Here is a 14,135-nt window from a genome sequence, read left to right on the forward strand (position 1 = left end):
TGTTCTTGGAGTTTGTGCCCAGCTGGGAACTGGAGCACCAGCTACTCCCAAATTCTTTCAAGCAGACCCTTTTCTTTCTGCTTGCAGAGGTGCTAAGTGGCAGAAGTTGAAAATAGACTTGCTGTCATAGAAATGGACAGTGTTTGCTGCATTTTATTATACATTAAAAGCTAGATTTTAAGTTGTGATTTCTGGCTTGAGGTGAACTCACTAGGCTTAAAAATAAAACCACCAATTTGGAAACAGCCTACGCATTTGTACAGAACAAACCTTATCAGCAAGTATTTTTAAAATGTGACTTACATGTTTCAGATGTCATGGAAACCGAGAGGAAGGTAGATACAAGGACCAAATCTGTAAGCCCCATCATATTTCTAAACCAGGAAGACAAAACATTGATATATTAGAATATACTCTGACTGTATCAGTAATGCTGTATCGATGTACATCAGAAAACTGAACAGAGAATGATATCATGCAGTGATAAACTGCATCATGTGAGCTGCTCTGTACAGTGTGTGCAGCAGTTTTGCAGCTTTGAGGTGATGTTATTTGTTCTATCACCATTGAAACTACAGTTATGACTTAGTTTAGCGGGAGTCAGGGAATTGCTTTGTCATGGTGCTCCTCAGACAGAAGCCTCTTTTAACTTACGTGCTTTTTTTAAAAGGAAGATAAATGTACATTGCATTCTCTTCACAGTCAAGTGCAGAGAAAAAAAAGGTACCCCAACTTAGAAAAGGACAGATCCTGGGTTTGAAAATGTATATCCTGGTTTTGAATTAAGGTTACATCCAACCAATTGCTTAGGTGCACAATACTTTTTTGTCTTGTTATGAAAGGGGAGTAATCTTCAGTGACAGCTTCTCTAGGTAAGTGTTGAGCAGTAAGATCAAAACTAGGTGAGTGTCATGAACAATGCTAACCTGAAGGGGAACTGAGGAAATGGACAGGAAAGGAAGGTAAAGGAGCATAATATTGTACTTAGCTAACAGCAGCAGGGCAGATCCTGTATCTCACTAATGTTTGCATTTGTCTAACTGATACACACCAGCTGTAATTCATGGTGTGTCTCAAGAACTCTCCAGCAAACCCCTTTATTTAAAAAAAACTGACCATTTGATCATGGGCTTTAAGCTAATCCTAATTCCTGACCTAATTCAGTAATATCTCAGGAGACAGAAGGCATGCAACCCAGCTATACTAGGTAATTATAAGCATTCTACTTACCATGAAAAAGCCTTGAATGGAGTTCTTCACTGCAGATCACAGAGCAGTGGGTTCTATTGTCATGTATGAGTGAGCAGCAGCCACTGGGTCCTACAGACAGTAGACAAGTTATTTTCAAGAGAAATCAAGTCAGAAAGAAAATATAATTTATCTTGCAGATAGTGAGGATAAGGGGAGTAGTAAAAAACAGGCAAGAAATGTTAAGTACTGTCATCACACTTACTGCAAAGAATTTTTATTTCAGTGCCAAAAACTTCCAGACTAAAATAAACATGGACAAGACTTATCAAGTCCTATGTTTTTGCCAAGTCTGAAATTCAGAGCAAACTCAGTTTTGAGCTTTCAGAAATATCGTCAGCTTTGTATTGAAACGGAAAGTTTCTTCTTTTAGAAGGTTTAATAATATCCAGAGGGTTATTCTTAACCTCTGAAAAAACAATAACAAAACTTAGTGTTCAAAGAGAAAAGTGTGAGAATTTCATTGCAGGTATTGTGCAGGGATATTCACAGGGATATTCACAAAGATGAGGTTTAGACCAAAAAATGCAGCGTCTCAGCATTAATGTCACAGCAAAGCTGATGCCATGCCTTTTACAGGAAGTGAGTGACCAGTCAGGAGAAATATTGTGTGTGAGGATCTACTTGCTTTCATTTTTGCTGGAGAAAAGCACCACTACAAGTGCAAATCTACTGACTTCTTTAATTTTAAGGAAACCTTGGGGCCGATGAACAGATTTTTCGAGGGTACTTTTCAACACTGGCATCAAGAGTTTTGCCCTGGAAGAAATGAACAAGGTGGCCCAGAACAGGGCTCAGGAGGGACTGGGACTGGACAGACCCTTGGGAGAAAAAGACATGTCACAAAATGGCACAATGAAATTGACAGCATCAGCATAGCAAAGCATTCATCTTTGTTCATCATTCAGAGCATGAGGCTTCTTCCTAGAAGTCATTTCTAACACTAGCAGGAAGCAAAAATATCCAGAATATTCCTTTTCTACTGGAAGCCTTTTTCCACTAAGTGTTTGGTTTTGTTTCAGTAACTTATTTGCCCCCAACAAGGTATACCAGCAGTTATATTAACTGCCCGTCTATTTTTTAGAGCTGTCTTAAGTGAGTGATACCTCAGCAAGATGACAAAAACTAAACTGGTTGATTTTTAAAGAAAAATGATTTCACAGACTAAGTTTGGAGTCTTTCTGAAATGAGGGGTTTTGTCTCATTTGATATTTTATTTGTAAGTGTTTTTTAGGAGTTTAGCCACAAGTAATACCACTGTTGGAGACACTGGCAAGTCCCTTATTACCAGTGCTATTGCAGCCCTAGAAATGGAAGGCTGGTGATTACCAGAAAGTTGCAAGGAGATGTGCTTTCATCATTTTTAAGATACAGCTTTGTCCAGGAAGGGAGACAGTCAATTACTTGCTCTCACCAACTTTCCTAGCAAGAGCCAGAATGATTCAGGAGTAAGAAATTCATAATTTCCTATCTCCTTACTTGCCAGCTGTTGCAGTTAACCTTCTATTTACTGAAAAAATATGTCTTTGAGAGACCTTACACATACTGGGCTACCAGCCCGCACCAAAAGAATGCAAAATATTTGAGCTGAGATGCTCCCCACCAAATGTCATGATTGCTTTATTGAATTTCCCTCCATTTTTAAGTTGCTGTGTACCAGCATCAGTTTAAGTAGGGTATGGGGGGTGTGTGTGCGAATATGTACAATACAGAGGGCTCTAATAAAAGAGAAATGTTTCCTGAAAATCCAAAGAGCTCATGCAACTGAAAAAGCAGCGTGATTTGCATTCTGTTTGCATTTTCCAAAGTAAGCAGTAAACACCGAATTACCACCTCAATATGAACTGAAACAGAGGTTGCAGGTCTAGACAGAAAGCAGCAAGAGAAGGACTGGTTCTGCAGTGCCTTACAGCTCCTTCCTACAGCTTCAAATGACTGCATGGTAGGAGCGCAAGCCTAAGCTCTGTAAACAAAAACTTCAGTGTGGTGCTGGAAAAGCACTAGACCCAAAATTTGGGATAACTGTCTGAGTGGGTCAAAACCTAGTTCCTAATGAACCACTACCAAAGGAAGCTGAGAGAAGGGGGAACCCACTGTGTGTATTGCAGAAGCAGTGGTCTGTGGGGCTTAACTCAGTAATTCTCTGAAGGCGGCTGTGTTAGTAAAATATTTCTGCTTTTCTTTCCAAAATTCTATTTTCCAACAAAATGTTTATAATACTGTTTATATAAATGACAAAATTAGTATACTAGCATACTAACAAAACCTGGAAATAGTATCTCAATTTCCACCCAAAAAAGGTAACAAATTTTACATTGTAAAAATACCATGAAAGAGCAGTTTTGTGGAATTTTTTTACAGATATATACATCCATACACCTTTTGGAAGGGATTTTCTTTCTTCTATCAAACCAGAAAATCCATTCTGACTGAAAATACCCTATTAAAATTGCAACATTAAAACTGAACTTATTCCAAAACTAGCATTCTCAAGAGTAACAATTACACTAGTTACAGGTGTAGGTGTAAAATGTAGGAATTTCAGCATTAAAGCAAAGAATTTCTAGAATTGATATACACATTATTCGTAAAAATATTTTAAGCACAAAATACATAAATATGCTAAACTCTGAAAAATCAGTTGGGGAGTAAAGTTTTTCTCTGTGTTTGACTAATTAGCAAAAATATATGCCCGGAAACAGATGGCAAAATCCATTTCTAAATACACTTTACTACAAGGTAAATTTTTGTTACTCCCAACACTATCTGTCAATCATGGAAGCATATCCACTATTTTAATCAAATATTATTCCTCGAGATAAAGAAGCACATAAGTGAACTGAAATAAACTTTCTTATCAAATACTTCTATTATTTCTGGTTAAATGACAATATAAAAATTTGACCTACCATTTGAAAAATTCAGAAAGCAGAGAAGTGGCTTGTTCTATGTGGATGGGTCTTTTGCAGATTTCTCTGCTAATCTGGTACCAGATATTACTGTGAGCTCTTTTTATCTGGCTGGGGCAGCTCCTATCTGCAGCAGCAAGGCACACAGCTCCACTCTGACACACCTCCCACTGAATAGAGCAGAATATACAAATTACTGTAGCGATTTACTTTAAGTACATATAAGAGATAGCATCTCATAGTTCCAATTAATCAGATATCTTTTACCACTAGCATAGGTTTTTCATTATTCCTTTTAGCACAATTACAGTGCAATAAATCTGCTGGCTGGGGAGCACAGAGAGGGGACATTCAGACAGCAGAAGGCACTTTGAAACAGATTTTGCTTGAAAACAAGTAACAGCTTTGCATGGTCTAGTCAAGCAGCAGCTCCCTGAGAACAGCTTGAAAAGTCTCTGGAGAATCAGGAACAGTTTTTAATGAAGTGAAGGAAACTACTTCACTGAAGCTAAGCTGATTAAAGAAGGTGCTGAAAAAACAATTATCTGCACCAACAGCTAAATCAAGTCTGTGAGGGAAAGATTTTATCCTATGGTCATTCAAACTTTGTTTCCCTCCCTGGCAGAGTTGTGAATTCCATTTGTTCCTTCCAGCATTCCTGGGACTCTACTGTCAGCATGCAACAACTCCACATCACTACACAAAGATGTAGCAATTATGCGCCAGTATGCAAAAACCTTACCTATGCCACACCCATGGTGTCCCCAGTTCTTGGTATAGCATTTCCCATTTGACCAAAAAAAAAAAAAAAAAAAAAAAAAAAACAAAACAACCTGCGCCAATGAAATCTCACAATGTTTTTGTCAAACAGTTCAGATTCCTACCTTCAAAAGCTCACAAATTACTCCCTGCTCAAGTTTGTGAGGTTTCATCAGAATCAAGGTCTTCCTCATTTCCTGATGTAAGAGACTTTGGTGAAAATCTGGAGTAACCATCTGCATTCAGTGGTGGGTTTAACATCCTCCAACCACAACATTTTGTTTTCATCTAGGGAAAGGTTAAAAATACTCAGGCAAGGCTAACTTCAATTTTCTGGGCACATAAAAGGTTATTCTATCACAAATTCCGCTGAAACTTGGATCAGAGGTGCTTATATTGCTGCTCATACCTCAAAAGAGCCCTCAACCCTGTAGTCTGTTCCCCATGCCCAGCTTGTTCCCAGATCATGGTGCAGATGGGAAACTGAGCGCCTGGCTAAAGAGGATAGTTGCCAGCTGAGCAAAAGCCATTCTGTAGCTTTCATAAGAAACTAAAATCAATGTTGAATGCCTTGTAACTTAGGGCCCATCTCCTAAAACAAAATCCTACTGATAAGTTTATGGGAAAAAGAGCTTACAGAAATACCTTGAGATTTCTTTAAGGGGTTAATTGCTCCCTTGGCAGCCTGTATGCATAGCACTACAGCAAGCAAGGAAATCATCTGCTCTCAGAGCAAAGAGATAAGTAATGGCTTTGAACAGAAGCAGGGGATGGTTAAGCATAACTGAAGAAAAATCTTTTAAAAGGTAACATAGTGAAGCACTGGAAATTTGTTGGGAACTTAGTGGAGCTGCCACTCAGTGTTAAAGAACAATTTAGTACTGGTATCAAGATGAATGTAGCTGGCCCCACAGGTCCTTGACACTAGGAGTCAATGATCCAGAGATTAAAGCATCAGTGATCCAATGACTGTTTTGCCCCAGCATGAGTGTATGAACTCAAATCAAATGTGTTGGCAAAATTACTCCTGTGAAAAATATGCAAACTAAAGCCACACAAGATACAAAAACTGAAAACCCAGACTGAATGAAGTTACTGACATCTTAAGAGTTAGGAGTTCAAGCATGCAAGAGGAAAAACAATGAGATTGAAAAAGATAAAGTCCTGAGGTAAAAAGCAGAGATAGGGAAACAGAAATTCAGCACCATCAGAGCTCACTTTGCTCCAAGAAGCAGTGCTTAGCCTAGCAGCACATTAGCCTTGCTTGCCTAATACCTGACTCTGTTAGCCAGGAAACATCTGCTGGGTACAGTTTTTGCACCCTGCTTGCAGACTGTCAGTGGACACAGCAGGGAATCATTCAGACACAAGTGACCCGATCAGGAAAGGTTTCACTACCTCCATGTATGGAGGCCACCCCAGGGGGCTCTGATGGAATTGGCACACGGTAGGACGGCAGGGTGTTGTGCCCACACCTGTGTCAAGTCTAATGTTTTTTGGATGGTGAGGATCCACCCTGCAGAGGTTTCAGGGTTCTTCCTGTTTATCCGTGTCATGGTGCCCTTCTTGTGGGTAGCAAAGCCATCTCATGTTTTGTGTAAAAGGGAAATTAGATTTTTCAAGGTTTATAGTATTCTAATAGAGACAGACCGTTTCCAAGGAAAAGGTTTCCCCCAGCCTTTATGATCATCATGCAGCCCTAGTACCACCCACATTGTGAGTGGTGGAGCTGGTCCCCAAATAGCTCTGGTGGTTCCTCTCATGGAGAAGTTTGAGACAGTTACCCCAAGAAGACACTGTTGGTGGATACATTCCTAACCAGGGCATACTGTGTTTGGCAAAACTTGGGAGGGTACAGAGGTGACTTCTGCGAGGAGACACCCCGAGCTGCTCCCATGTTGAGCAGAGCCAGTTCCAGCCAGCTCCCAAAGAGACCCACACTGGCCCCACCCCAGCTCGTCTGCAGCACTGGGAAGTACTCCGTGGGAACATATTTGAGAAAAGGTAAAAACTGCTCCACAGCAACTGTGAGTGAGGGCTGAGACAACCCTGCGGTGAACAAGGAGGGGGAGGGGATGCTCCCGGTGCTGGAGCCAAGATTCCCTTTCAGACCATGGGGAAAGTCCTGATGACACAGTTTGTCCTCCGGCAGCCCACGGAGGATGCCACACTGGAGCAGGTGGGTGTGACCTGAAGGAAGCTGTAGTCCATGGAGAGTCCATGCTGGAGAGGGTTCCTGGCAGGAACACAGACACAGGGGAGCCCATGTAAGAGCAGGTTTTCTGGAAGGTGACACTCACTGTAGCAGTCTGTTCCTGAGGGCTGCAGCCCATGTGAAGACCCACCTTCACTGTTTGTGAAGAGTTATAGCTCATGGGAAGCCCCACACTGGAGAAGTTTGTAGACACCCCCTTTGCAGTAGGGGAGTAGTGTGAGAAGGAAGTTCAAAATGTTATGAACTGACCACAACCTCTGTTCTCCATCCCTCTGTGTTACTTGGGAGAAGGAGGTAAGGACTTGGAAGTGAAATTGAGCCTGGGGAGAAAGGAGGGGGTGAGAGAGGATGGGATTAGTCTGGGGTTTTTCTCACTATCCTACTCTGTTAATAATGGGCAAATTAAAATAATTTCCCCAAGTTGAGTCTGATTTGCCTTTGATGGTAATTGGTAAGTCATCCACCTGTCCTTTTCTCAGCTCATGGACTTTTTGCAGTATTTCCTTCCCCTGTCCTATTGAGAGGGTAATAGAGCAGCTTGGTGGGGCTGTGGTGGCCAGGCAAGGCCAACTGGCACGGCAGGCTGTACACAGCAGTAAGTGAGGGCATGCATGTAGACAGCAAAGGATTTATAAGAATTTAAGGGTTACAAAGCCATCAGTATTTTTACCGTACTCATCTCACTCCTTCATCCCACCAAGCCAGAAATATAAAGTATTTTATATGGTTTTCAAATCCACTGTAGTTGCCAGATAGGCTATTAAAGTTCAGAGGATGTAAAACAGAGGTGACTATCTTGACGGAAGTAATTGGCTAAAGTAACAAGAATCATATCTACTTTTTTGTGTGCATGGCAAGTATTTCCTTTGCTCACATGTTGATACATGGTATTCTATTTGATTACCAGCAGTTTATAAAAGATCTAACAATGATAGTTGTGCTGGTCAGGCCAACCTGACAAGCAAAAACCATAATATCACTAACAAAGCCTTTATCTTAAAACTGGTTTCCTTTTCTAAAGAAATTCTAAATTTCTCTGCTTCGTGCCTTGCCCCAAAACAAAAGCAGCTGCACTGTCATCCCATAGGGTCTGGATACAGACAGCCAGAATGAAAATAACAGCAGCTGTTCTGAATGTCTGAATGTCACCAGGCCACCAGCAGGATCCCCATGGGAAGACCACAAACCCTACCACAGAAAGGATCTGTGCAGCACATCTGTTGCTCTTATGGAAATTAAAACACTTTGCTGAGGCTCCAGAATCTTCCATTCCCACAGGTGGTCCTGTCCTTAGATGCCAGAGTGCCTTACAGTACAGAGGTGATGATGAGTCTGAGCAGGCAATTATCTTTGGGCAAGAAGCCTATCCTAAGTTTACACACAAAAGCCTATCCAAAGTTTATACACAACTCTGAAGTAACCACCACTCTTGTGTCCAAATAACTTCAGGGCAGAAACAAGATGTCCATAAGTGAAAGATTCCAAATTTTAAGTTAAAGAGGCCAGTTCTTGGTGCAGCATCATAGACTCATTCCAGACCTCCCAGGTCCTTACAGCCAACACTCCCCTCAGAGTGCATGGGAAGCTAACTTCCTGCCATGCAGCACCCACTCCGTCTTTCTTTGCTGTGGAAACAAATATTTAGCACATCATTGTTGTTCCTATCTGACCTCATCCCTGAGAACAAAGAGGTTTTTTCCACACAATTTCTTAGGAAGACATATCTACAAATACGTGACATTCTGGAAATTGTGACTTGGATGCATAAGACTTGTTATTGATTTACACAACTAAAATGAATTTCAATTCTCTGGAAAGTAACTGAAGATAACTTCTTGACAAATTATATTCTTTATAAAGACATCTTACTACATAGTCTTGTTTGTGCCTTAATGTATATGAATTACTAGAAGTTAATGTCTTACTGAGAGAAGAGGGTCATGACGTACTGACAGCATGCAAAAACAGAGCTTCAGTCATAAAAAAAAATTTACAATACCGCTACTTAGGAAAGTATCTTTTTTTTCCTCTAGGTTATGGACTGGGTTTTTGGAAGAACTGTTTTTCTCTTTAATGTTATCTAATTGCATTTATCAGATCTGGCTGCAACTTAGAGTTTGCATTCCCTGAAAGTTTAAATTATTTTGGAAAGAAAAACAAGGCTTCTCATAAAAATGAAATATCACCCAAGTTGGTTTTTCTCTATAATAAAAAAAATCAACATATTTGTTATTTTTTGTATAGTTGAAACATCAGGCATCCAAACACCAAGGACTCCTCTGCTAGAGTTCAGGAACTCTTAGAGCACTTAATTCCTAGACCTTAGAGCACCTGTCAAAACAGGGAGGGCTGTGAACTTCAAAACTTTCTCTGGGCCTGCTTTTGGCAGCTATTCACAAGGAAATTAGAATAGACTATGTCAGAAAATGGGCTGTTAATTGTACTCTATGCTCCCAGTTTGGCCAGCTTTAACAAATTCTGAGAATATAGACTGTTGCCTACTTCTGTAAACTGTAGAGGTACCAAGGAGTGCCTTTTAGCACCTATTAGCCCAGATTTCAGTCTTGTTTCTCCACCATGAAAATAGAAACTCAATATAATCTGTTTTGCCTTCCCTCACTAACCAAGAATCCTTTCTTTATCAAAAACCTTCTTACAGTTTTCCACATGATTTTCTGCAAGTTTTCCCAGCAGATGAGCTGTTCCAGGAGCTAATCTTCTTTTGCCATCAATATAAAATGAGCTATTTATTCTTATCCATAGTCACCATGCCAACTACCACCACATAACATGGTCTTGGTGTATCAATCACTCACTTTCCCATTGTCAAACAGGCCAAAATCCTAATTTCTGTAGGATTCTACATGGAAAAGAATCTAGGTGTAACTATGGCCTGTTGCAAACAGGCAGGTCTTCACCAGGACTTCTTCACAGCTCTGTGAATCTTTGTTCAAAAATTTGTCCTGCAAGGTGCCAGCAAGAATCACACATTGCAGTCAAGACACAGTCAAAACTCTACCCCATGTGCTTTCCCCACAGGATGTAGGCATTATAATTTAGGCAATCCACAGTTCTACAGGAAAACAAGGCTGAATGATGCAGTCAACATAAGACAAACATTGTTTAAAGTAATTTATTCTTCATATTTTGGGTCCATGATTTCTGTGGGGCAATTCTCTGAGACAGTGGAGCCCAATCTCCTGCCTCCTCCGTGAGGAGGTTAACCCACAGTTATCAATGCCTGCACTAGAAATACAAGTCCTCAGTGTGTGTGTTCAGCCAGATGTGGAGGTCAGTTCTTGGCTGTTTCATATCCAAAAATGTCAGCTGTAAGCATCTGTGTTCCGCCTCGTCTCCATAGCCAGCAGCAGAGCTTGCAGGCTGCTTACAGCTTCTGAGGAGCTCAGTGCTTTCAAAGAGCTGAAGGTTCCAAGCACACCTGCCCAACTGCTCTCAGGGTCCATGGCCATGGGCCAAACTTCCTGAAGTTATCCTCAGCAGCTGACAGCCTGCAGAAACAAGCTGGTCTGGGACCTTCCACATCAGCAGTGAAGAGTGTGCTCTGCACTGTGAGGCACGAGCAGCGCACCTCTCTGCCCTCCTGCACCACCTCTCTGCCTGACATGCCAGAACCCAACTGCCATACTCTGTACCTGTCCCTTCCAAAAACACCAGTCCAGGACTGAGGCTCCAGGATGAGGCCCAAACTCCGGAATTTTCCTAGATCCTGTGAAACTAACTGAAATGCCAGTCAGTTCTGTAGAAGAATGATTGCTTTGGAACAGTAGATAAATTTTCATGGGAAATGCCATGAGATCAGGTGTCCTCCAGCTTTATTTGGTTTCTTTCAGCTGTTGAACTAAACAAAGTCCTATTCTCACGGGAATAATCCTACAAACACATACAAAGTGATCATTTTTCACTACACGGAAAGGACATCTTGAGGTAATTTTGGATTTTCTCTGAAAAAAGCCTGATGTTCAGAAGCTACCAGAGGGCAAAGAGATTGTGAGGAGTTACTAGCAAGAGAGCAAAACAGGAAATGTTATTATAATGATGCAACACATCCTTATCTTGAGCACTGGGTGTGATTCTGGTCTTCACTGACAAAAAAGATATTGCAGCATGAAAATGAGTTATTAAAAAAAGCAGTAAGGGTATCAGAGGCAAAGAGGGCTTTTGCTAGAAGAATAAACCAAATTGTCTGTCACTCTTTGGCTGAGAAAGAGGAGGACTTTCAGCATCAGGAAAAATTACACTGAAAACTATTTTTCAGTAGCTCTCATGAGAAAGGAAACAGGGAAATTATCAGATATACAGTTAAAGCAGAAAACACTACTCTTTCACATAAGTAAAACGCAAAACTAATTGCCATGTGAAGTTTTTAGTAAATGCACAGTTGGTTTCAAGAGGCCTGACTCAAGGAGAGGCACACTGATCACCACGTAAGATGCTGTTGGAAAAGCTGCTTTGAACTGAGGCTGTCCATCCCCTGTGGTTGACACTGGCAGAGTTTTTCATCCTCTCCTTCACCCATTATTGATGGCTTGTGCTTTTGGTTAGCAATAGGATAAAGACCTGGGGGTGGCGGGTGGGGGAGGCTGTGCAAGCTGGTATGATAATAATTACATAAACAGGGAAAGAGAAGAAATGCAAAAGTGAAGGCAACACTCATTTGAATTTATATTCCTTTTTTGTTTTTTTCAGTTACTTAATTTCATCTCACAAGAACTGTGATTAATAATTCTGCTATGAGCCAAAAGACATTTTTTTTTCAATTTCCATGAATTTTTTCCATTTCCGTAGAATTCCTGCAGTCTGGAGATTTGTTCCTGTAAGTTCTCAATTGTGCTTTTGAGAAAGTTTGCTCATTTCCTCCCTTTTGTTCTTACTTTGGAGAAGAAAAACCTTCTAGGGAAGAAAAAAAAAAGAAAAAGGCTCACAACAACAAATTTCCATTCTTTGTGGCTCAGAAATATAGAGTAATGCAGACATATGCAAAAAATGCTTCTCCAGAGAGAGAGGGGGCAATTAAACAGATTAATTTTGAGCACTGAGAAGAAATGTAAAGTAGCAAGATTTTGCATTTCTAAGCAAAGAAACCTAATATTTTATGCCAGCAGACAGTTTCCCATTCCAAATCCCACTTCTAGTTCTGTGTCAAAGCCCTTTTGGGAAACAGACTTTCTGGCAGTCTCTTCCTTGGTGTTTCTTTCCAGCCCCTTAAGTCCCACAGCACCACCCAGCTCTGTTGAAAGCTCAGTTCACTCATCTAGGCTGGGCACTAGGGCCTGTGGGCACCTTGCTCAAGCAGCCCTTCTCTGGAGCCATGATCTTCTGTCACTGCCTCATCACTCATGGCTTCACCTTCTGGGTTCTGCTAACTGGTCACCTGCACCCTGTGAGTGCAAAAGGAAATTAAACCTGCCTTGTGCTCAAATTGCCAGTGAGATATGAAGGAACTCTTGCTCCACAGAGGCAAGATCTAGACTGCAGACACATTGCACAGCTTGGCAGGGCACTGCCTCAACTGCAGGCTCTGTTTGCATTAAAGCAGAGAATTTGGGGGAAAAATGTGCATGCAAAAGCAGCAGATTTGGGCACTTCTAGGTCCTTCCACTGCTGTGGAAACTATTCCTCAGTGTGAAGGAGAAACCATATTTCACCTCCTTTCTATTTACAAAAGAGCAGCTGAACCAAGTAAGTGTAAAAGAAGGAAAATTCAAGTACACTTTGTTTTATCACCTAATGTGGACATATTGGTATCTCTCAGGGTACATAAACATCCCTAATGTAGAAGTAAGTAATAGAAATTATGAAGGAAATAGAAAAAAGGAATGAGTTCAGTGAATATTCATCCTGCAAACACTGACAAATCACAGCAGGTGAACCCTCACACACTCTTGATTCCAGAGTGAGTGTGCACTATGTACTGGACTCCCAAGCAAGTGCAGGCAGCCGTGAATGTTTGGTCAGATAATTGTACAAGTGAGGGTCACACCCGCTGTCCAGAGAACTGATTTGCTCAGTGAGGATCTTGAGGCTCTTGAATCTTAAAAAAATTGCCTGACATCCTCAGGGGACATTACAGAGACATTGCACAGTGGGTAACACATGGATCATAGGCCAGGCCAAGCCAAGGGTGCCCCACACTGCCTCAGCAGGCTCAGTACAGACACTCCCACACTGTCGCCGGTTGGACATAAGGTTTTCGGGGTGAAGGAAGAGACGAGATGGGCTCCATGATCAGAAGGCTTGATTTATTAAGTTATGATATATACATCTATTATAACTATACTAAAAAGAAAAAGAAAGGGAGAGTTTCCAGAAGCTGCTAGCTACCTAAGAATAGAAAGTAAAGAATGATCAACAAACCTTGCTCTCTCGGACTGTGTCCGAGAGAGCTCAGTTCTGGATTGGCCATTATTCTCAAACACTCAATCTGGGCCAATCCAGAACTGACCTGTTGCATTCCACAGAAGCAGATAACCTATTGTTTGTGTCTGGTTGCTGAACTTCTCAGCTTCAGCAGGAAAATCCTAAGAGAGGATTTTTCATAAAAGAAATGTCTGTGACACCACACTGCTGCAGATGTCACATTACAGGTGAGTGACATGGACTTGGTTGGGTCAGACACTGCACTCCCAGACAGTACCAAGATTTATAAAAGAAAAGTGATTTACAACTCAGACTGAGAATAATCCACAATGCCCAGACAAAGCTTTCAGTCAGAAAATTAATCAGAAACCAGAAGACCCAACTTCTAAGGTCTGTAAGGGCTTCTACATCTGAGGAAGAACACTCCATCCTGTATCCTGAAACTGGGATGCTACTTGTTTGGAAGTAGGAAGGAGGAGGTAATGAGGAAAACAGAGAACAGTCAAGAGAGAATTTGGTTCTAGCCATATGGGGGACAGAAATTGATAAGAAATTTATATTCTGAGCCTCTGACTCCTTTTAAGTAGGTTAAGCTCTCACATATTTGCTTCCAAGAAGCAAATCTG

General features: G+C 41.2%; 1 protein-coding gene across 1 annotated transcript in view; it reads right to left on the reverse strand.

The window, feature by feature from the left end:
- Nucleotides 1-10,601, reverse strand: part of IL1RL1 (interleukin 1 receptor like 1) — a 27,028-nt gene extending 16,427 nt beyond the window's left edge. The window contains exons 1-3 of the mRNA XM_005420044.3: nucleotides 10,521-10,601; nucleotides 6,701-7,152; nucleotides 304-374 (exon numbers count right to left, since the gene is read on the reverse strand). Coding sequence (XP_005420101.2) covers nucleotides 304-374; nucleotides 6,701-7,152; nucleotides 10,521-10,601 — 604 coding nt within the window. The remainder of the gene's footprint in view (nucleotides 1-303; nucleotides 375-6,700; nucleotides 7,153-10,520) is intronic.
- Between the last annotated feature and the right edge of the window lie 3,534 nt (nucleotides 10,602-14,135).

Source organism: Geospiza fortis, unplaced genomic scaffold, assembly GCF_000277835.1.
Source record: "Geospiza fortis unplaced genomic scaffold, GeoFor_1.0 scaffold192, whole genome shotgun sequence".
NCBI lineage: Eukaryota > Metazoa > Chordata > Aves > Passeriformes > Thraupidae > Geospiza > Geospiza fortis.